This window comes from Anoplopoma fimbria, chromosome 11, assembly GCF_027596085.1.
Source record: "Anoplopoma fimbria isolate UVic2021 breed Golden Eagle Sablefish chromosome 11, Afim_UVic_2022, whole genome shotgun sequence".
Lineage (NCBI taxonomy): Eukaryota > Metazoa > Chordata > Actinopteri > Perciformes > Anoplopomatidae > Anoplopoma > Anoplopoma fimbria.
Window position 1 is genome coordinate 5,384,001 of NC_072459.1, and position 21,804 is coordinate 5,405,804.

At 40.7% G+C, this 21,804-nt stretch overlaps 1 protein-coding gene across 1 annotated transcript in view; it reads right to left on the reverse strand.

Annotated features, from left to right (window-relative positions):
* Positions 1-125: 125 nt before the first annotated feature.
* Positions 126-21,804, reverse strand: part of myo15aa (myosin XVAa) — a 32,785-nt gene continuing 11,106 nt past the window's right edge. The window contains exons 22-64 of the mRNA XM_054607244.1: positions 21,239-21,323; positions 21,014-21,067; positions 20,811-20,896; positions 20,323-20,449; positions 19,458-19,553; positions 18,956-19,191; positions 18,353-18,543; positions 17,760-17,832; positions 17,243-17,434; positions 16,460-16,572; positions 16,127-16,221; positions 14,599-14,734; positions 12,654-13,025; positions 12,367-12,431; positions 11,899-12,030; positions 11,712-11,766; positions 11,093-11,240; positions 10,908-11,001; positions 10,702-10,822; positions 10,483-10,598; positions 10,218-10,277; positions 9,708-9,783; positions 9,449-9,564; positions 9,169-9,287; positions 8,851-8,992; positions 8,014-8,125; positions 7,768-7,842; positions 6,910-7,126; positions 6,471-6,563; positions 6,289-6,352; positions 6,079-6,151; positions 5,822-5,895; positions 5,590-5,672; positions 5,356-5,486; positions 5,124-5,218; positions 4,253-4,330; positions 3,683-3,779; positions 3,419-3,579; positions 2,953-3,086; positions 2,612-2,745; positions 2,096-2,229; positions 1,635-1,775; positions 126-1,394 (exon numbers count right to left, since the gene is read on the reverse strand). Of these exons, the coding sequence (XP_054463219.1) occupies positions 1,293-1,394; positions 1,635-1,775; positions 2,096-2,229; positions 2,612-2,745; positions 2,953-3,086; positions 3,419-3,579; positions 3,683-3,779; positions 4,253-4,330; positions 5,124-5,218; positions 5,356-5,486; positions 5,590-5,672; positions 5,822-5,895; positions 6,079-6,151; positions 6,289-6,352; positions 6,471-6,563; positions 6,910-7,126; positions 7,768-7,842; positions 8,014-8,125; positions 8,851-8,992; positions 9,169-9,287; positions 9,449-9,564; positions 9,708-9,783; positions 10,218-10,277; positions 10,483-10,598; positions 10,702-10,822; positions 10,908-11,001; positions 11,093-11,240; positions 11,712-11,766; positions 11,899-12,030; positions 12,367-12,431; positions 12,654-13,025; positions 14,599-14,734; positions 16,127-16,221; positions 16,460-16,572; positions 17,243-17,434; positions 17,760-17,832; positions 18,353-18,543; positions 18,956-19,191; positions 19,458-19,553; positions 20,323-20,449; positions 20,811-20,896; positions 21,014-21,067; positions 21,239-21,323 (5,098 nt within the window). The 3' untranslated portion in view covers positions 126-1,292. The remainder of the gene's footprint in view (positions 1,395-1,634; positions 1,776-2,095; positions 2,230-2,611; positions 2,746-2,952; positions 3,087-3,418; positions 3,580-3,682; positions 3,780-4,252; positions 4,331-5,123; positions 5,219-5,355; positions 5,487-5,589; positions 5,673-5,821; positions 5,896-6,078; positions 6,152-6,288; positions 6,353-6,470; positions 6,564-6,909; positions 7,127-7,767; positions 7,843-8,013; positions 8,126-8,850; positions 8,993-9,168; positions 9,288-9,448; positions 9,565-9,707; positions 9,784-10,217; positions 10,278-10,482; positions 10,599-10,701; positions 10,823-10,907; positions 11,002-11,092; positions 11,241-11,711; positions 11,767-11,898; positions 12,031-12,366; positions 12,432-12,653; positions 13,026-14,598; positions 14,735-16,126; positions 16,222-16,459; positions 16,573-17,242; positions 17,435-17,759; positions 17,833-18,352; positions 18,544-18,955; positions 19,192-19,457; positions 19,554-20,322; positions 20,450-20,810; positions 20,897-21,013; positions 21,068-21,238; positions 21,324-21,804) is intronic.

The following is a 21,804-nucleotide window of genomic DNA, read 5'->3' on the forward strand; positions in this document are numbered from 1 at the left end:
TATCTTTTATTTATTTTTGTACTCCTGTTTTTTAATTCTAGCTTTCTCTGATTTCTCTGAAATTCTACGTGTTCTAAAATGTTTCTTTTTATGAATTCACACACCAGAGTAATTTATGCTACAAACTTTAATGTACAGCATTATTCACATGCATTAGTTATGTACAACAGCTATTTACAAAAACATGTATAAATTGTATAAATAATCATTTTAATTAGTGCAAAGAGTTCAGTGATGTGGCCTTTAACTGTGCGCCAAAATGTGCTTCCCCCAAATATTTTCCCAGTCACGTCTTTCCCTCGATATCCTGTCTCGTTTTCATTTTAAAAAAAGAAACCTTCATAAATAATTTATGTAGGCTACTCCAACTCCAGCCTAATGAGAAAAATATGTATCATGTCAAACCACAAGCATCTACTAGTGTTTCAAGGAAGATAAGGTTTCACTTAAGATTACCACATTTCAGTTGCTTTGTGGAGAGCCAACCACACCAGAGGTTTCTATCCTTGTTCAGTGAAAGATCACATTTCAATTCAATGTTTCCCCTCGGATCAATGCTAATACAACTCTTCTGAAGTGGGGAAGTTAAATTAAATAGTAAATTAAAGATAATAATTTTAAGCCTATAAAGCAGCCATGGCAGACAAGATCTTAAACAGTTTTGGCTCAAATGTCAAACAAAAAACATAAATGTTTTTTTTTTATAGAAGTATGACTCTCAGTGCGGCACTTAAATAGAGGGTGTGTTATGTTCAGAAAGATAACTATATATATGCCTTTCTTATTTAATGTTAATGCTTTGAGCATATTCATTTAAATGGCTTTTTAAGGGAAATGCCCCGAAATTCAATGGTTCCAGTGTCCATAATGTTAAAAAAATCAATATAATATGCTGCTTTTTTTTTTTTACTGTTCTACAATAGTAAAATAAATATATTAGGGGTCAAGCCATTTTTAACTTTGGCTGTGGGAAATTATGATTTAAATGTTTCGCTCTTCTCCGGCATTTTATAAATCAAACTGTTAATGAAGAAGATGATCTTTGGTTGCAGCTCAAATTGAGTTCATCTGTTTTTCGCAAACTATGTCATCGACATCATCGCAATACGTCAGTCACATTACAGAAACATCAGCTTTACATATCAAAATATTCTATTTTCTAAATAGAGGTAGATGCAGTTCATTTATAAGGCATAAAGTGTGACTTTTATGTGTGTGTGTGTGTGTGTGTGTGTGTGTGTGTGTGTGTGTGTGTGTGTGTGTGTGTGTGTGTGTGTGTGTGTGTGTGTGTGTTATAGCAGGGTGATTTCACTTGGTGGCAAAGTGAGTCTCTTTTCTCTGACTGACAACATGTTCTCCATGTGCATGGCGATGACTCGGCACAGCTCCAGGCCCTGGAAATACACACAAACACACACACACACACACACACAAACACACACACACACACACACACACACACACACACACACACACACACACACACACACACACACACACACACAGAAACAACATGGCATTTATGAGTGAAACGCACAGAAAAACTACTTATACATATTGTAACTGAAGCTCTCTTTTATCAACTCTTTCTGTCTGTATCTCACACACACACACACACACACACACACACACACCTGCTCCAGCTGTAGCTGTGTGATGCGCTGGTTGAGCAGGTCTCCTATCATGATCTCCACATACGGATAGCTGGAGCCTGAAGTCGGCCTCTGAGTGCGGGTTGACTGGACCTCCTTCAGAGGGAAACGCACCGTGGCCTCCTATTAACACACAAACCCAAAACGACAAATATATGTATTAATACAAAAACAAACAGGCAATGAAACACTTACAGAGATACTCTCACAGAGAGATATGCACAATGTAGGAATGTAATAGATAAAAGCAGACAGTGAACATAATGACCAACAGGGGGAGCCAAACGCTCTATTTTGGAAAAAATCAGTTTTTGCAAAAGATTGCTTATAGCATAAATTGATCAAAACTGTTACAAACACTCACTAAATGTGAAGCATGCAGAATTACACAGACTGATTGGATGATTTGTATGTGTGACTGTGAGTGAGAGAGTGAGACACACATGAGTATCCTTGTTAAGAAAGTGCAGTCCATTCAGATTTACAGCCAGGATGCACGGGGCGCTGATGGAGGCAGAGCTACAGCTCTGGATGTAGAAGAAAGAGGAGCCGAACATGGGGAAGGCACTGACCAGACCTGGGAAAAAAAAAACACAGGACGGGTCACTTTTACTACGTCAGCACATTTAAGTAAAGAGTCCAAACACTGGCTCTATATAGGGTTATTAACGTTTTCAAGGTGGCAAATGTAGCTGGTCCTACACACTTGGCACACAGGAAAAGTTTAATTTTGTTGCAAACTGCGACCTCAACGCTACACTGCATCTATAGTAATTTAAAAAAACTGTTTGGAATTCAAATTTGTGTCCTTTTTTCTGTTAATTATTCTGAGGCAGGTGTTCTTAATCAAACATTCTAACTCAGGTAGATTTTAGAGTAAATTTCTAAGTGATTATTTTTATGTGGAATCGAAGAATTAACTGTTAGTCACTTTCAGAAACACAGAACTTTGGTCTTACCGAGGAACTGTGCACGGGCCTGGTGTGGGTTTAAGGGCTGGACCTGCTGCATGTGTTGATTTGTCATATTCAGCCAATGCTGTGAACCCTGTTTGCTGTAGAACTGTGGGGGGACGCACTCCTGCACATCACGCCTTGAATCACACACAAAAAGCAAACCGGTGATACATCAGAGAAAGCAGTTATATGTGTGCACCTTTGATGTTATATATGCATGTGTGGGGTCATGTTTTGTGGGTGTTTGTAAGCATGTATGGAGGTTCAGCTGTGTTAAAGATCACGGCACAAACAGTGCTAGATAGGATATAAAGTATGTGTATGTCTATGTATTCGGTATTTACAAGGTGGGCAGGTAGACGGTGTCCTTGGCACGGTGCTGCAGGGCAGCCAGTCTGGCGATCTGCTGCATATGCGGGTCACTGGCCTTACCCTGAGGAACCACACTCAGCAAGGCCTTCAGGTAGTCCGGCAACACCTTGAGGAGAGACACAGAGAGTTCACTTTACTGAACGTCACTGATCATTTTTGTGACAGGAAACTCAAAATCTTGACACATCTTCTGTGTGTGTCAGACTGTCCTTTTTGAAGTGAGTCCACTGTCACACAAATGGCAAAGCTACAAACGACGTCAGCTGATGGTCAATCTAACAACACAGGGTACAAACAGGACTACAGAGGTAATGTCTATTGTATCTCCAAGCCTAAATTGTTTTAAAATCAGCCACATGGGAAGAATATGAGTCAAAACTTCATACTGGATTAGCTCCAGTAGAAACAGGACAGGCGCTTTATTTCATAGCTCTCTACCTGATTATAGTGCATGGTGACATAAAGTTCGTTGTCGAGTTTGAGAGCCAGACTCCATATGACTCTCCTGAACCACAGACTGTAGTTGGCGTCCACTGGCTCTGCCTCTGTAGCGATGTCCAGGATGTACTCACGCTTGTTCAGCGGACGCACATTCTGACCTTCACAGAAACACACTTGTGTTATTATCTTTAGTGTAGTGCTGTATGTCAGGTGTGTTTGCATTGTAGGTCTTTAATATGACATGCTAGATCCTCGTTAAACCTTTGTGTGTGACCAGGAAGATGGCGTATTCATCCAAAGCCTCCACCCTGTGGAGTCCCATCTCGTAGCAAAGCTCCTCGATGACATCCAACGCAACCTGAAATAAAGAAACCGTCATGTTGAGTGTTTTTCTATCCTGTATAAAATCTACACTCAGGTCTAATAAGGCTACAATACACTAGTATGAAGCTTTTCTTTATAATCAATCATTTCACTCTGTGTGTGTGTGTGTGTGTGTGTGTGTGTGTGTGTGTGTGTGTGTGTGTGTGTGTGTGTGTGTGTGTGTGTGTGTGTGTGTGTGTGTGTGTACTAGTGTGTGGGCTGAGGGGGAGGATGCAAATGAGACGGGATTGTTTCTCTAGTGGGTGGGTGGAGTTGTTTGGCTTGTCTTGTTGTAGACTGCCTTTTGTTGTGTGTGTGTGTGTGTGTGTGTGTGTGTGTGTGTGTGTGTGTGTGTTTGTGTGTGTGTGTGTGTGTGTGTGTGTGTGTGTGTGTGTGTGTGTGTGTGTGTGTGTGTGTGTGTGTGTGTGTGTGTGTGTGTGTGTGTGTGTGTGTGTGTGTGCCACTCACAGAGCACGTCTTGATTTTTATGTGCCGTTCGATCCCACCCGGCAGCAGGAACAGTTGTCTCTTGGAGCTCCGCCCAGCCTGCACACAAACAACCAATCAGAAGGGAAACATCATAGGAGTTAACGCCAGCGTGGAGTGTACAGCTGTTACTAAGAGCAGCTGCTGAACAAACTCACACTTTAACAGGACAGATGCCTGAAGTAGAAAAGTATCAGTACTACTATTGTTGAATAAGTGTAGTTAATCAAGTTAACAGATCCTAAAGCCTAAACTTCTAAACATTCATGCCTAATTCATGATACTATTTATGACAAGGAAAAAGCTAAAATGATAAAGACAAGTAAGCTGTAAAAAAAATCGACCTGAATATAAAACTTAATTTTTCATTTAATATTCTAAAATCTCATTACAATACAATTTCATGCATTTATTGACAACATAACATCGGCTTTAATGGCTGTTTTAGATGCATTCAGAGGAATATGTCCATTCAATTTAACAAAGTATTCCACCACACAGCAATCATTACTTAATTAGTTTAATTTGCTTCAGGTTTCCTTTTAGATTTTGTTCACATTTTACCAAATATAAGCCTTTTAAAAGCACTGCATGGCAGAATTAAGATAAAATAAGATAATCCTTTTTTAGTCCCACAGCGGGGAAATTTGCAGGATTACAGCAGCAGAGAGAATAGTGCAAACAAGAGACATTAGTAAAAAAAACAAGATCAAAACAAGTATTATAAATAAGTCACATATTAATCACACAGTAAAGAATAATAAAATAAGTAAAAAAAACTTTAAAAATCCACAATAACTAAAATATTCTATAAACAGACAGAATTTTTTTAGTATTGAATTAAGAGACTAACCAGCATTGCTTTGAGTTCCATGCTGTTTGGATACTGTATACGTCCGCCATATTGAAAAGTCCTCCTCAGATTCTGCTCACATGCCTTGGCAATACCTGTCGATTAAGAGCAGCACATCGATGATATCTAAGAACACCGTCAGACTGGTAGTGATGGATTTATTAATGTGATGTTTTAGGTTGTTGATGGGCTGCAGCATCGTTTCATTGGATGTGACGGCTGGATCGTCTACCTTGGTACTGCATCCCGGGGCTGTCGCAGGCGTCCTGCAGGAACTTCAACAGAAACGGCTTCATGACATCAGAGCAGCGGTGGAAAGCTGCCAGGATGTACAGCAGCCTCCATCCTCTCTGACAGCTGTCGCTACACGAAATAAACACACAACTGAAAATGTAAGCCTCTCTACAGCCATGCTAGAACTCATCAGTCTTCTCAGTGTGTGATGTAAAACGTTGAAGAGTCTTACGGTTTGGAGCTGGTGTTGGTGGTAACTTGCTTCATCAACTGGCAGTAGGCTTCATCTTTTATCAGGCCATGGTCGCCACTTAACTAGATTTATGAGCACAGGCATTAAAGACAATGTTGTTGTTGTTTTCTTTCAATTTCCCTTAAATACATCATGTGTAAGTCAATCTGTTTATGGTCTTAGTATTTTAAAAGCCAATGAAATATGTAAGAGAGTGTGTTTGTCTGTGTACCTTCAGTATAGTTGTGACCAGGTCCTGTTCAGTCTGACCTTTCAGTGGGAAGTCTCCCATGAACTTCATTATAGCTGGATAAAAAACAATCAGTCAATGTGGAAACAAACTTCATAATACAGAAAAAAAAGGAAAGTCTCTCCTCCATCTTTCATTCTTTGGGAACTATATATTTTTTCGACACAAAACTGAATTCTCTACCTTCCTCTCCCACCTCCTATCTGTATCCATCCCTCCTTTCCTTACTCTCCTCTCACCTAAGAAGATGTCAGCAGCCACTCTGTTCATCCCGCTGTCCGAGAAGTCGATCAGAGACTCCTGGATCGGAGACTGAAGAGACAAACACATAACAAGAAATATGAAATGTATTTGTGCAGCCGTACACATCACAATATCTTTGAGAATGAAGATAAAATGTAAAAGAATACAAAGACATTTTTGAATGCTTTGAAGCACACAAAAAATACCTTTGAGAATTTGACCATGTCAACAGGGTCTCTGCCCTCCTTCCCCTTTTTGGCTTTCTGATCACTGTGGGGAAAACAACAGGCAGCAGTTACAAACTATTTGTGCATAAATGTCTATTGATAGGTCCATGATACTTCAACACATTTTCACAATATTTTGGCAGCATGTTTGTGTGTCTGACCTTCTGTTCCTCTGCGCCTCTCTGAAGTACTTCTTGGCAAACTCAGCCATGTGGTACTGGCCGCTGTGCAGAGGCAGATCGTCCAGTTCGGCGCTCAGACTGTCACCATACATCTCATTTACAACCTGATACACCCACATACACACAAACACAAAGCAATAAAAAGCTGAGCAGCAGTGCCACTTAAAGGAACACTGAAGATGTAATTATCTGCAGAATATTTTCCCTTTCTGCAAACCAAAACATTCCAATATATACTGTATAAACAGCAGCTCGGACTATAATATAAGGGTATTATTCATGTTGAAATCTGCATGTTATTCTTGCCCTAAACTCAGATTTATTTTCCCCTGATGTAGTGTGGAAGCTGAGAATAAGCATCATGTTTCTGTGTTGGACAGTCATTTAAAAAAAGATGTAGTGTGAGTAAACGTCAAACTTCCTGGTCTGCACCTCTGTGGAGAGGTCAAGTTCATGGGCGGCTACTGCTGAGCCCATCGCCACGGCGATAGCGGCTGACGCAGCGACTCGTCCCTGTCTGTCTCGAGGCTCCACGCGCTCAGCGGGAAGAACCAGAAAGTCTGGAGCAGCTACAGGACGCACATACTCAATGGGAAACACTCCAGATTTTCCGTACACGGCCCCGAAGCGCCAGCCTGTACACACACACACACACACACACACCAGAAGATGATGGTGGAAAAAACACAAAAATTAAAATGAAAAACACAAAAAAACACATCAAGTGTTATAAACAAACAAGAAAATTATTAAATGCAAATCACAGAAAAACACAAATAATCTGTACAAAGGTAACAAATCCTCAAGCTTCAGTTAAATCAAAGAAAGAAAAGCAGGGAAATAGAAGTTAAGGCTCCACAAAAATGTTTTACATTACATTACAGTCATTTAGCAGACGCTTTTATCCAAAGCGACTTACAATAAGTGTATTCAACATAGGTATTCAAGAGAACTACTAGTTACCAGAAGTCATAAGTGCATCTCCTTTCTTAAACAAGCATCTAAGAGCATAAACCAGAGCAAAAGTACAGTGCAGAAGCAAATTACTACGAAAACAATAATTGCAACAGACTAATACGAATACAGTAAGTGCTACAAACTAATACGAATAGGATAAGTGCAGTAAACGAATACGAATACAATAAGTGCAGCGAACTGATACGAATACAATAAGTGCAACAACTAATACGAATGCAATAAGTGAAACAACATTTACTTGACAGCAAACAGACACACAACAGATCCCATCAGGCTGTAACGGTCCTGCAAAACCCACCAAACTCTGGAGTGTCTCTCTTTAGCTCCTCCAGAAGCATGACCTTCTTCCTCACTATGCAGCCGTAATGTTTGCCTGAACACACACATACATATGCACATAGACACACACACACACACACACACACACAGCGTGACAGACATGGCATGAAGCACAGTGAAGCAGGGACATACTGTATGTGGTTCACAGAAACACATAGATGTGCGAGTCCTCGGTGCGTGAGTGTTTTTTGAGTGTGCGTCTCACCGGCCTCCAGCCCATCCATGTGCTGCAGTCTGATGATGTCTCCTTTGTGGAAGCTGAGCAGCGACCTGTCTTCAGTAACACAGTTCCTCACCGCCACCACGTACTCTGAGTCCTGACAGAGACGTGATATGTTGACAAAGACATACTGCAAAATCGGAAGATATTCCCCAAAAATATCATCATATTCCTCTGTTTCTGGTGTTACTTTGTGTGAATAATTTATTGTAGAATGACAAAGTGAGAGAGAGAATAGCTTTATGCTTAAGTAATATAAACCAAAACATCAAAAAAATGCTTGCACACTAATATAAACACAGTGAGAAAAGAGTGTAATTGTACTTCTGGTGCTTAACTCTAGAAGTACAATTTAGTAAGACACCATCAAAATATTAAAGGGGGACCTCAACAACAACTTTTCTCATAAAGATCAGTCCTACTTATAGTCATAACAAGTGGACTTAGTCACTGTGACGTCACCCACTGGTTTGTGGACTACTGTTTTGACTTCACTTAACGCCGTATCTTTTAGGCAACCAAAAAGGTCACAGACCGTGAAAGGGTTAAAGTCGTAAGTTGAAAATACAGACATCAGTGTACAATACAGAATGTAAGTTTAAGGTTATTGTAAATACTGGTCTCCAAGTCAGTTTAGCAGAAAATAGATGACAGAATAGTTAAAACATGGTGACAAATATCCACACTTTGATTTAAAAGACTATTCTGCATGAGCTCATATCAAAACAAACAGACAAAACCAAACAACTGTATTATCAAAAAATGATCCTCAAGCAAACCTACAAACAACAGACACCCACACACACACAGACGCCCTCTGACCTTCTTAAGTTCTGTGAGGAAGTAGTCGATCATGTGTTTGACCTGCGGGGCCTTGGCTGAGAACAGGATGAGCTTCTCGTTGGTCAGGTTGAACTCCAGCATGTTTTTAGATGGTATCGACACGAACAGGATGTCCGAGTAGCTGAGCAGGAAGGGATGTGTAGAGAAAAACAGGAAGTCCACGTAAAGTTAGGGAGTTTTATTTGAATAAAGACTTTAAAGAGAGCACAATCACATTTAAGACAACTATGAATAGCTAAGCTCAGCTCTTTTCATGTTTAATTGATATAAATAACTAAGATGGATTATGAGGCTCACCTGTAAGGCCTCAGCACTCTGAAGTAGTCCGGAGCAGCAGAGCTACTTCTCACCATCTTCAGCAGCTTGATGCCTTTATGAGATACAGACAGCACCTGCACTCCGGTCCCCACACTGCCCTGGAAAACACACACACACACACACACACACAAACCAACACACACAATCACATGATATGGAGTACAGATACACATTTAAATGCTCAAGTAAGAACTTGTTAAACGAGTATCTGCACTTTTCAGTTTAACTCACATACGCCAAGAAAGAGACAAGAACTCACAGAGGCTGGGAAGAGGCGGGAGAAGTAAATCTCCCACAAGTCTCTGGCCATGGCGACCACTTTCTTCTTCACGTTCTCATCGTGCGTTCCCGACACCTGGTCCACTTTGTTCTCAGCTGTCACAGAGAAGGAGTTAAATCTATCAAATCGAGTTGAAAAGTCTTTCACATCTTGTAAATGTTAAGAAGTATTCTGTCTTTGGGTTCTAAGAGTCATTGCACAACAGAGACACGTTATTTAAGGATGTGTTTTTTCCTACCAAATAAGGCTTTCATCTTCTGTCTCTCCTCCTGGGTGATTTTGATGCAGGCCTCAGAGAAGGTGTCATGTACAACCTGCAAGACACAATCAGCAAAACAAATCTGCTGGTGTGGAAATCACTTTGGGATAATTTAATCCTGCTGTAAATAAGTAGCAGCATTAAAGCAAAATCCAAGATCATAAAGTACCTAAAGTGTATTTGAAGAAAAAAATGTAAAAAACATAGAGTAACTGTAACTGTATTTTTAACATGAAGCTCAGCTTATAGAATAACCTTCCTATGAACATTAGACTGATTCCGTCTGTCTCTCCCTCTATTTATCTTTAATAAATGCACTCATTTTAGCCTTTCATTTTCAATAAATCATTATGATCTTAACCATTAGAATAATGACCATAAACTATACTTCGCTATGATGAAAAACTAAACCTAAGTGAATAAATTAAGTTCATACAAAAAAATGGAGAAACAAGTAAATGTAAATAAGCAATGAATACATAAATCAACCTGTTTGAAGATCAGGTCCAGAACCAGTGGACTGTTGAAGGTCTCTTTAGGATAGAAAACCTGTAAACAGACGAAGAAATGGAACATGTAACGATGGAAATATTGATTTTGATATAAAATAATCAACACGATAATATTGAAGCCTTAAAATGTTTTTACAGTGTGTGTTTCAGCATGCTATTTGTTGTAATGTTAGATTTTAGGGCAATATGGATTATTTTTATCCATTTGTGTTTATGTGCTTGTGTGTGCTCCTGAAACACACCTCTTTCCTCATGTACAGTTTCCACGGGACGTTGGAGTACGTGTAGTATTCATCACTAGTCCTGCTGTGGAGTTGAGTCTGAATGATCTCCTCCTCTACTGGCAACTCTCTAGAGACTAGAAACACACACACCGGGATTTTGACCGTGTACTTCCTATACACTCCATTCACATGACAGTGTGAAATAAATCAAGAGCTTTCTGTGATTAAAAAGATCACCTGGAGGAGGGGCGGGGCTTATGCTTGAGCTAGTTGGACCTGCAGGGCGAGACTTGGCCGTCTTGGTAGCCTTAACTCCTCCCTCTTCTTTACGTAGGAATGATTGAGGCTTCCTTTGGGTCTGAGACAAACAAAACAGTTAGATCTTATTTAGTTTGTGTGGAAGTGCATGTGTGTGTGTGTGGTAGGCTGCGGAGTTGGGGTACCGGTTGTGGTGGGTTTGACATCTGATCTTTAAGGATCTCCATCGCTTCATCATGTGGGTCTGGCTTCTTTGCAAACATCTTTCCATCACCTTTCCTACACACACACACAAACACACACACAAATTTATTAAACAAACATCTTAATAAGTATTAATTTTAATGCTTGGAAATCATTAGCGTGTTACCTCTGTGTGGCGGATCCAGCAGAAGTTGTGACGTCAGCAGGCTGGTGATGTTTGATGATGTCTTTGATGTCGTGGCTCGGATCGATGCGCTCCGTGTTACTTGAACTGGATCGGACCACGTCCTCAGGAGGGGGACCACGTGCTGGACCTGGAACAAGTTTAATTTGAACAATTTAACAACTGAACTCAGCAGCTGTTGGTTTACATTTTGGAACTAGTTCAATACTGAAATATAGAACTATGTTGGTGGACATCTATCAGTGCTAGCATTTGAATAATTTTCTTGAGGGGAAGGGCTGCGACAGTAATCAGACAGTAGAGAGAGGACAGGAAACAATGCACAAACTTCAAAAGCACCCTCTGAAGTCCTATTTGAAGACCTCCTCTACTCAATCCCAAATGTTCAATTTGATGCAGTGGGTTTTCTAACCTCAAATCACAAAGTCACAAAGCATCTATATTTTTTCTTAAACTCTTGTTGGAGTATTTGAGTAACTTTGAGTTTCAGAAAAAGCTAGCTAGAAAAGCATGGGGCATCCTGAAGCTTCCTTGTAATCATGGCATTCTAACCACACAACAAATCTGCAGGTAAATTTGACCTTGAGTGTGTGAAACATACTCATTTTTCGCTGAACACCAGCAGACTTGTACGGCGACTCTTCTCTCTCTTTGGACTGCAAAAAAAAACAGGAAGTGATACATCTAAGTATGTTTTAATTCCCAGACAATATTTCCATATCTGCATAAATGCTGGCAGGTGTTCATGCATTGGCCACAGCACAGTATGTGTGTGTGTGTTTACTCACAGGGCTGGCTGTGTGTGAGCGTTGTGGCAGGTGTGTGTGATGCTGTATGGGTGGTGACAGGGGTGCTGGGGCGACGGGGGGGAAGGAAGACAACATCTGCTGCTGGATGGCGATGGCCTGCATAGTCATTTGCTGCCTGCCACACACACACACACACACACACACACACACACACACACACACACACACACACACACACACACACACACACACACACACACACACACACACACACACACACACATATGTATTTCAAAAACAGTATACCCCTTCACATGATGTATATATGCGTTTTCTTTCTATGGATTGTTCAAGAGGTGGCTACTAAGGTGCTAGAAACTATTAACGCTGTAAGAAACTCAATGATTTTAACAATTAACATATATTTTATATATATATTTAGGTTACATACACAAATAAACCAACAGAAATGTCAGATTTTTTAAGAGAAAGTTTAATATGACAAACCAGAATGATAGCTTGCTGGTTGATGATGGCCTGTTGCTGTTGAGTCAGTACTGTGTGCTCCAATCCTAAAGAAGTAAAAACATATGAACATATACACCATGTAGTAAAGATGATTATGTAACTAGACACACACACGGCTCACAGCAAAAGACCCTGTAGCTTCTCCACTTCAAACAAACCACACAGAGGAACTTTACAACCTCACACTGCAAGATATAAACTGTGACTCCACCACGCCAACATGCTTCTGGCCAAACATGCTGGAACGTATCACCCGATCGTTGTACCTGGCACACCTGTCATCACAGGCAAGCCTTGAACCGCAGGCGTGACAGGGAGCGAGGGCACCGCCGGCAGACCGGGGACGCCGGTGACATGGGATGCTACATTATCTCTATCAGCAGCGGGTGCACGGGTGGGTGACGGGGTGGGAGCTACACGTGAGGAAGGAGTGGTGGTAGAAGGAGTCTGTTGGTTGTAGGGGTGTGGGGGGAGGTTGTATTGGTGGAATTGATGTTGCGGCCGTTGTTGAGGCGGCGGCTGCTGCTGCTGTTGTTGTTGTTGCTGTTGGTGCTGCTCGTGGTGATGGTGGTGGGAGGGGATTGGCATGGCAGGGATGGGTGGCATCATTCCTCCTGCTACTGGAAGCACTGGCACAGCTTGAGGAGCGACAGGTCAGGACACAGGGTAAGAGTTAGGAACAGTGCTGCGTCCATGACTTAAAGCTGGGGCTGTTAGTCTTCTTCAAAAACATTTTCTATTTGTTGAAATTCTCATTACATCCGGACAGCAATGGATTAATCAAATGCTTTGAAAAAAATCTGTGTATCTGTTGATGTGTACGTTTGTTTCCATGTGTTTGTTTGCTACATATTTTCAGTAATTGAAAATAGAATTCCAATAATGCTTCAGGTTTACATTGACTGTTTAATTAAAAATATACAGCCTCTTTATGGCCTATTTTCAAAATTTCAAATATATTTCAAAATATTAGGTATACTTTTGAAAGATTAGATCCAACTTCGCCTGTTTCACGTAAGTGTTATAAGTATTGGAAAACAATCCATCAATCTGTGTACAGAGTGCATATTTAGTTTGACATAAACTACAATGCAATCACTTCCTTCATCGCCTTTTCTTTCTCTCAGTCATCATTGATGTTGCTTTCTCTGCTGCGCCTTGTCCAACCGGGAGAGACACCTTAGTTCAAACTTTTGTACAGCCACAAAGAGATGACCACACAAAACAGCCTTCAGAAAGAACGGCAGTGACTAAATGAGCAGAGAAACCAAATGAAACATTACTGATAGAGAATACTGTGTGTAGCAAGAGAGAGCATGACAGTGACAGATGCCTATAGAGAGGAAAGGAGTCATCTGTGGTTACAGTGAATGGCTGTTCATGCATTATCCATGAGGTCAGACTGCTCATTACAGCCTCTAAGCGACAGATTAAGGTTGGTGAACTGTACACCTGAACGTTTACACCTCCACCTCAGAGACACCTTAGCCCGAACCCTTTAACAATATGGAAATAAAAATCTGGCTGAATCGTTTGTGGAGGACAGTCTGAAGATACAGTTTAGTAAGTTTGGTGTCAACTGAGCAAAAAATGAGGGAGAAGATAAGTTAAGTTGAATTAGTAGAAGCATCCGAACCTTTCTGCTCACTGCATGTTGGTCAAAGTTGCAAAGACGTACAACTGATTCGTTATTGCTTTTTCACATTTTTAAACCACCAGAACTATTAGCCCTAAAAGCCATTTGAGGAAGGTTATCATTGTGTTAAAGCGCATTAAATTATTTTCTTTTTTATTTCTACTTTTTTTTTTTACCACTGCTTGTCTGCCTGCTGGGAATGAAGGTCGAAAACAGAGTTACCCAAAACACTTGATACTTGGCACTCTTTCCAGCATTCAGGGGACTTTTTATCCATCCATCTATTTGTCAACCTGAGACTAATGCAGAGGATTTAGAACCAACTTAGAACAAGCTGAATTATTGATGGCCATGGAAAAGAGAAAAAGAGGACAAAAGAAGGGTGTGAAAATAAAATAACATGGACCAAAAAAGGAAAGACAAAAGAAGAGTAAGAAAATAATCCGTGATAAAATGCAGTTGAATTTGAAGAAAAAATACAAAACCAAAAAAAAAAATACAAAAAAAAACTAAAGGACAATTTGCACTAACATTAGAAATATCTCAGCGAAAACACACAAACTTGAGTGTTTTACCTCCGGGATGTATTCCTGGTGGATAAGGCCGGCTGGGGTTGGTTTGACTCTCCTCTTCTCCTCTTTCTCCTCCTGTGATGCCTATACCTCCTCCTCCCTTCATCCTTGCTGTCAAACTTCCAGTTTTGTCCATGTCCTGGAAGCCAGACAGAAACGGGTAACAAAGATTCAGCAGATGGAAAAGGACGGTGAGAGATGGTGAGAAAGTGGAGTTTGAGAGACATGAAGAGTAGGGAGAGAAGTGTGTGTGTGTGTGTGTGTGTGTGTGTGTGTGTGTGTGTGTGTGTGTGTGTGTGTGTGTGTGTGTGTGTGTGTGTGTGTGTGTGTGTGTGTGTGTGTGTGTGTGTGTGTGTGTGTGTGTTAGAAAAAGGAGAGACTGAGGGAACAAGAGAGAGGGAGTGGAGTGTATCGTACTGGTTGATTCAGACCCTCTGTGAGTGCGTCAGTAGAGATGTAGGAACTGAATACTCTGCAGGAAGTACCGTACACACTGGAGGAGAAGCTCCAGCTCACACACAAGTGACAGAAACTCATAAAGAAGTCGTACGAGTCTCCAGCAAACGCTTCTGCAACAAAACGAAACCTGCTGTCTCAACACAACATAACCAAATTGCTATTTTCCCAGGAAAAAAACGCTTCACTGCTTTGAAAGTGAAGTGTTTAGCATCTCAAGCAGCATCAGTTGTGTATGATCTTAGCATGAGCAGCGGTCAAAGAACAGTCTCACATGCTTCATGGTCTCCAGGACTATTTTATGAAAATAAAATGTATGTATATTATGTTGTTTTAATTCAACAAAGTGTCCCAGAGAACCCTAGTTAACACCTTAACTAGGGTTCTAGTTACTCTCTTCTGACTCTCAGAAGAGAGTAACTAGACTGACTCTCTTCCTGTTTCCTCCGATTTTTGTTTCGTTTTACCGAATACATAAAATGGAAACTGGTAAAAGAACCGAGCCGTGCACGCGTGCTGCCTGCTGTTGCAGTCAAATACGGTAGGTCACTCAGTAACCTAATCACCCCTCCTGTCTGCTCCATTCATACACAAACAGAAGCAGTGGATCACATGTACCACACATCCATCAACACTCCCCTCCATTCACACTCAGAAGGCAGATCAGGTGGAGGGAGCATGACGGGACAGTTTTATGCATTTCAGAGCTGCGGCTGACGAGAATTTCCTTTGTGTTTCAATTAGTTTTATTCTAAATGTATGAGTATGAGTTGACTGATTGGTCTATAAAATGTCAGAAAAGAAAATTGTTCATTAAAATGGTGTCAATGGTGTCTTTAAATTGCTTGCTTTGTCTGAACAAAACATAATAGATAATTGTTCTTTGTCTTTAACACATTTTAAAAGCTGCTCTTGTAGTTCTTCTCATAATAATGAAAAAAATGCAAACCACAACGAAGTAAATTCAATTTTTTATAGTACAATTGATTAATCAACTGATCGTTTCCTCACGTATGTATTTCTAAAGCAGGCGGGGAAGTATGTTTAGGATGCGAAGCTTCTTGTCAGTACTTACTATGCTGCTGTCTGACAGCACCGGGTCAAACAGACTGTCCAGGTAGCGATCCATTCCTCTCTGAGTCTGACCATCACTGAACGCATCCGACTCTACTGGACACAGACAGACAGCAGAGGAGCTTTACATTTCACATTCAGTGTTTTTAATAACAACAAACCAAAACTATCTAACCAAAAGAAGCTGCCATTGTATTTACTGGTTTTACAACGTGGCTGACATCTGACCTTGTCTGCAGAGACAATAGATTTCTATACTAGCTACTGCTGTGCATATTTGTATAGATATATGCATGTAGTAGAGTTTAGGATATTTTTGTGTGTGTTTGTGTACCGTGGCTGTAGTAACCGTCAGAGTCAGGCAAACTGTAGGCCGGTCTGCTGTTACGATGATGAAAGGCAGGAGGAAGCTCCTCATCTGACTCAAAGCCACTGCCAAACAAAGCACTGAGAGGAGAGGAGAGGAGAGGAGAAAGAGGGGACAGCAGAAGAGAAGAGAGGAGAGGAAATGAGAGGAGAGAGGAAAGGAGAAGAAAGAGGAGACAGCATAAAAGAAGAGAGGAGAGGAAAGGTGAGAAGAGGAAAGGTGAGAAGAGGAGAGGAGAGTAGAGGAGGAGGAAAGGAGAGGAGAGGAGAGAGAGGAACAGGAAGAGAGGGTAAGAAAGACAGTAAAAGAGGAGAGGATGGGAGAGAGGAGAGAGAGGAACAGGAACAGAAAGAGAGGAGGGAAGAGCGGGAGAGGAAAGGAGATGAAGGAGGTGAGAGGAAGAAAGACAGGAAGAGATGAGAGGGTAGGGGAGAGGAGAGGAAATGAGAAGAGAGGAGACAAGAGAGGAAGAGAGAAGGACAGAAAGAGTATGTAGAGGAAACAAGAGGAAACGAGAGAAAGAGAGAAAGGTAAGACAGGAAAGGAGGAAAGAGGAGAGGAGAGGTGATGAAAAGTAGAGGATGGGAGAGGAGAGAGGAAGAGGAAGAGGAGACAAATAAGAAAGGAGAAGAATGAGGAAGAGAAAGAGAGGTGAGGAGAAGAAAATGAGTAGGCAGGTAATGTATTTCTTTAGCATCTTCATTTCAGATATCTGTAAATCGTGTATTTGCGTGTGTTTTGTGTACTGACAGGCCGGCGTTTGCTCTGACTCTGGCCGGGTCGTCAGTGCTGATGATGAAGTAGCTCTTCTGCTTTGGGAAGTCCGGCGGAAGCTCCAGGTCTGCAACCAGGTCCATCACATAGTCGTGACCCGCCAACTCCACCCACTGACCGTGCTCCTTCATCAGAACTGAACTCCCCCTCCACCAGTCCGACACGCCCCTGCAAGATCATACACTTCCATTACCTCGCATTTAAAGCATTATGTACTGTACAATATAACTGTTTATGAGGTGAAAATTATTATCATGATGATGGATGTTTCAATAAAGTGGTTTATAAATACAAATAAGTCATAAAGGTTTGAGTAGGAAGATAAAAAAATACAGAACTTTTCAAGAAGTTATTTATATTTAATGCATAAACAAAAGAAATTGGACATACAACTTAAAGTATCTAAGCATAGCCATGAGCTGAAAATGACTAAAGTAAATAAATCAGTTAAACGTTTGTGTCTTATAATTAAATATGACATATTATCTATCACCTGTGACGCAGTATGTCTCCTGCTAAATCCTCTCCACTGGTCCAGGAATGGACGGGACACAAGAATGATCCTCCTACGGAGAAAATAAACATAAATACATATCATACATACTGGTACATACATGAACTCTGACCTCTGCATTTAACCACATCCTAAGCCTTTAGGACCATCAGGCTGCTGTAAAGCATCCCACAAATTAAAATCCCATCAAAGCAAAATACAATAAATTGTGGAAATGAACGACAGAGAGCCCTGTAGTTCTATAACCTGATCCAGACTGGAAATTAATAATTAATAATCAAGTGCTGTAATTGAGCCTGCTCATTAAAAGTGCTTATCTTCGACGCATGTGCTCATTTAAACTGTTGGTGAGAAAGACTTCTAATAAGATATATTTGTTTTACTGTGATATTTGATAATAAAGTGGGAGATTTGTTATACAACTGAAAATAGGGGAAAAAATGAAATGCTGTATATTTTATGAATATTTGTGCAGTTGCTGCGTTTGATCTGCTCGCAGTGTTCTGGCATTAAAAGCCAGAAAGTGAAAACTGCCTGATGTAATGTTAAAAAAAGGCGAGATGCAATCTCACCATCAAAACAGTGCACGTGCAACACCATGCTAGCCTTCTTCCTGTTGGCTGTCCACTCCAGCAGCGACAGCGGATAGGTTCGTGCAGTCTCGTGGGTGGAGCCTGATCCTAGCTGTGTCTTCTGATTGGCTTGGATGAGTCTGTGTTGCAGTAACGCCTGGCAACCAGCAGGGGCGTGGTCGGATACAAACCTGGAGGGAGAGGACACCTGTGGTTAACCTTTTGACCCTAAAACCGCATTTAGTTCCTGCTTTATGTAACTTATTAATTACTTCATTAAAACTGTAATTGAACCAAAGACGGTAATTTGTTATTTAATAAATATCCAGATTTTCCCCGTAATTTGTAAACTTTTTCTGATCTTTACTCTTGTGTAGAGATAAGAACAAGTTAAGTTACTTATGTTTCACTTTGTGCTACCTGCCACTATTTTAAACTGGAATTTGAAAGTATTATTTCAGGAAATAATAGTATTTTTTAGTTGTTTTAGTATGCTGCAATATTTTTATTTACATGTATTAAATTATTACCAAACCCCCATTTGCATGTGAAGGTATATTTTCATATGATTTCTGTACACATCTGTAAGAGATGATTTCTTACTTCAGCAGATATTTGTCCATCTTGGCCGACGGCGCGAAGCTGCAGACACACGCCAGCAGCAGCAGCCAGCCTCTCTCGGCGTTGTCATGGTTAACGTTCCTCCACACCTGGTTGACGACCTGAGCCAGGATCTCGTCCTGTAACCCCGGAGACGACAGGCCCCTTTGGATGATGTAATTGCCAAACATGTTTTCTTGCGCCCCGTTCAGGTGAGGGTCGCCCATGAATCGTAATACCTGAAAGCAGAAAAAAAATGCAAAATAACAACTAACTCTTGGTATCTTACTGGCTTATCGCATGTTTCGTTCCTCTTGTTGTCAATTTTGGACAAGCAATGATAAGAGAGAAACCCCATTATATTACATTTTCCTATGTCCTGGCCACCTGTATTTTATTGATTCACAGAATAATTTGTACAGCTTAACTAATGTTTGAAAAGTCATTTTTAGGCCGTTTGTAAAGTGCCGTAGTGTGGATCCATGGGGAAATGGAGTCAACCTACCATGATGAAGAGCTCCACAGCTTCTCCTCTCAGGTCCTCCTCTACACGGGTCAGAGGTGAGTCCAGAGGGGCCGTTAACATCCCAAACTTTGGTTCCTACAGAGACGAGAGATTTATATTGTTTTTAGGAAGCACATCAACCTGACATTTACAAAGGTTACACGTGGAGAGTAAACCTGGTTCTTTTTACTTTGATGTATGTCCTGTCGCATACAGTATGAATTCAACTGGGACAAACTACTTCATCATAACATTGCACCTTGCTCATATATCCACTACCAGAAAAGCATGCTGGCTTGCTGACTGCAAAATGGGACCGGACAAGTGAATCCTTGTATTTTTGGCATACTGTCTTTGACTTATATGTATGGGGACATACTTAATCTTAACCAACATTTTTTCTATTATTATTATTATTACCAGTCATATTTTATATCAGTATTACTGCTAGTATGCAAGATTTAATCATTCTATAATATCCACTGTTGCAATTATTATTACTAGTAGTCATATTTATATTATTATTTCTGCTATTCCTGCTACTATTATTATGATTCCATTGTATTCACGAAAACTTTTATTAATTTTATTAGTCCCTTTTCTATTATTATTATTATTATTATTAAACCTGTTGTGCTATTTCTGTTGTTGCTGTCTTTCTCTCTCTCTCTGGCCATCTGTCTTTCTCTCAGTTTCTCTTTCAACCCAACAAGTATAGTCTAGATGTGATCTACATTAAAAGTGTCTCTAGATAACTTCTGTTATGACTCAACGCTATATAATTTGAACGTACATATTATACGGTACGTTCCAAGCTGATCTTTAGGACTGAAGCTGACTGTAATACTGTGAGCGTACATCTCACCCTAAAGTAGATCTGCACATAGCGGTAGAACGGGTAGTTGTTGATGTCCAGAGGCAGAGTGAGTTGAGCCTCTTCCTGGATATGAGGAGCTTGAAGCAGAGCCAGACAGTCTGAGTGCAACTCCCTCCTGACTAGAAAGAGAGAGAGATACAAGGACAAACAAAGAGTCAACCAGCATACATTCTGTAACTGGAGGAGCATGGAGTCCTTTAAAGTACAACAGGAATACTACTAAAAACAGAGACTGTTGAAGCTGAACAATCATGATATTTAGGGCATACAGTTCTCAAATTTTTCTCTCATGGTTTATTTATCAGCTGAAGCTACTCCTGTCCCTCTCTGTCAGGACTATTCAAGTCATTCAGTGCTGACACTGATGAGATGAGACCCATTAACAGAGCCGATCGAGGTGCTCAGCTTGTTGGTTGATGAATAATATGTGTGTCCACTTTAATGTGGACTTCACAAAAAGGTAGACAGACATTAACAGACCTCCTGCTGCCTGCAGCAACGCGCCCAGCTCTGCAGGGATCACCAAGTGTGTGACGTTCACCACCTCCCTCTTCGTCAGCTCCTGAAAGAGTTTATAATGTTTAATGACCGACTGCCAAAACCGTCCTGGGAGTAAAAACATGCTACTTTTACAAACACATTTCCTTTTTTTAATATACTCTCCAAAGTTTACTCTTACCATCTCTCTCCTTCTTCTCTCCTCCTCAGCTTTCCTCTGAGCTTCAAACTTCCTCTGGAAACAGATCACATAAATCACACACTGAACATTTCCACTTTGATCCATGAGCAAGATGATGCTGAAGCACTAAATTGTGACAAAGTGGGTAATATTTTGAATGTGGGCATGGAAATGTTGCATCCTTTAGAAATGAAAGGTGATATGTTGACCTTTCACATTACATACCTTGATGTATTGCTTGCGGTTGACGAACATGTGGACGAGAGAGCGGAACCGAACCAGACTCTCCCTCATTTTCACATAGCGCTTCCTGTAGGGCAGAATGAAGAATTGGAGCACCACCATTAACTAATGTCTCGTACCTCATGCCATGTTTTGATCCCATTTCCTATGGGACTTTTGCTACATATACAAAGAGAAAAAGGTTGCCGGCATGGTACAAGCACAAGTACTTTGTCACAGAAGACACTGTTACATTCTGTTTTTGTGGCCAGGACTTGGTTAAGTAGTATTCAGAATATTTTTTATTTTGGATTAGAATCATTGATGTAAACAGAGAGTCTGCCTCCTCTCGTCCCACCGGACACTTCCTTCTCCAATTTTGATGAGTGTATCTCTGTCACAGGCCATACTTGCTCCAGTAATAAAAATCATCATGTTTGTTCCTTTAATATCTAATATGACCAAAATATAAAGGTGTGTTTATTTTGCCTGCCATTGATTTAAATTAAATACTGTTCCTTAAAAAGGACCATAATATACCATTTAAAAATCTACGTGTTCCTGATAAG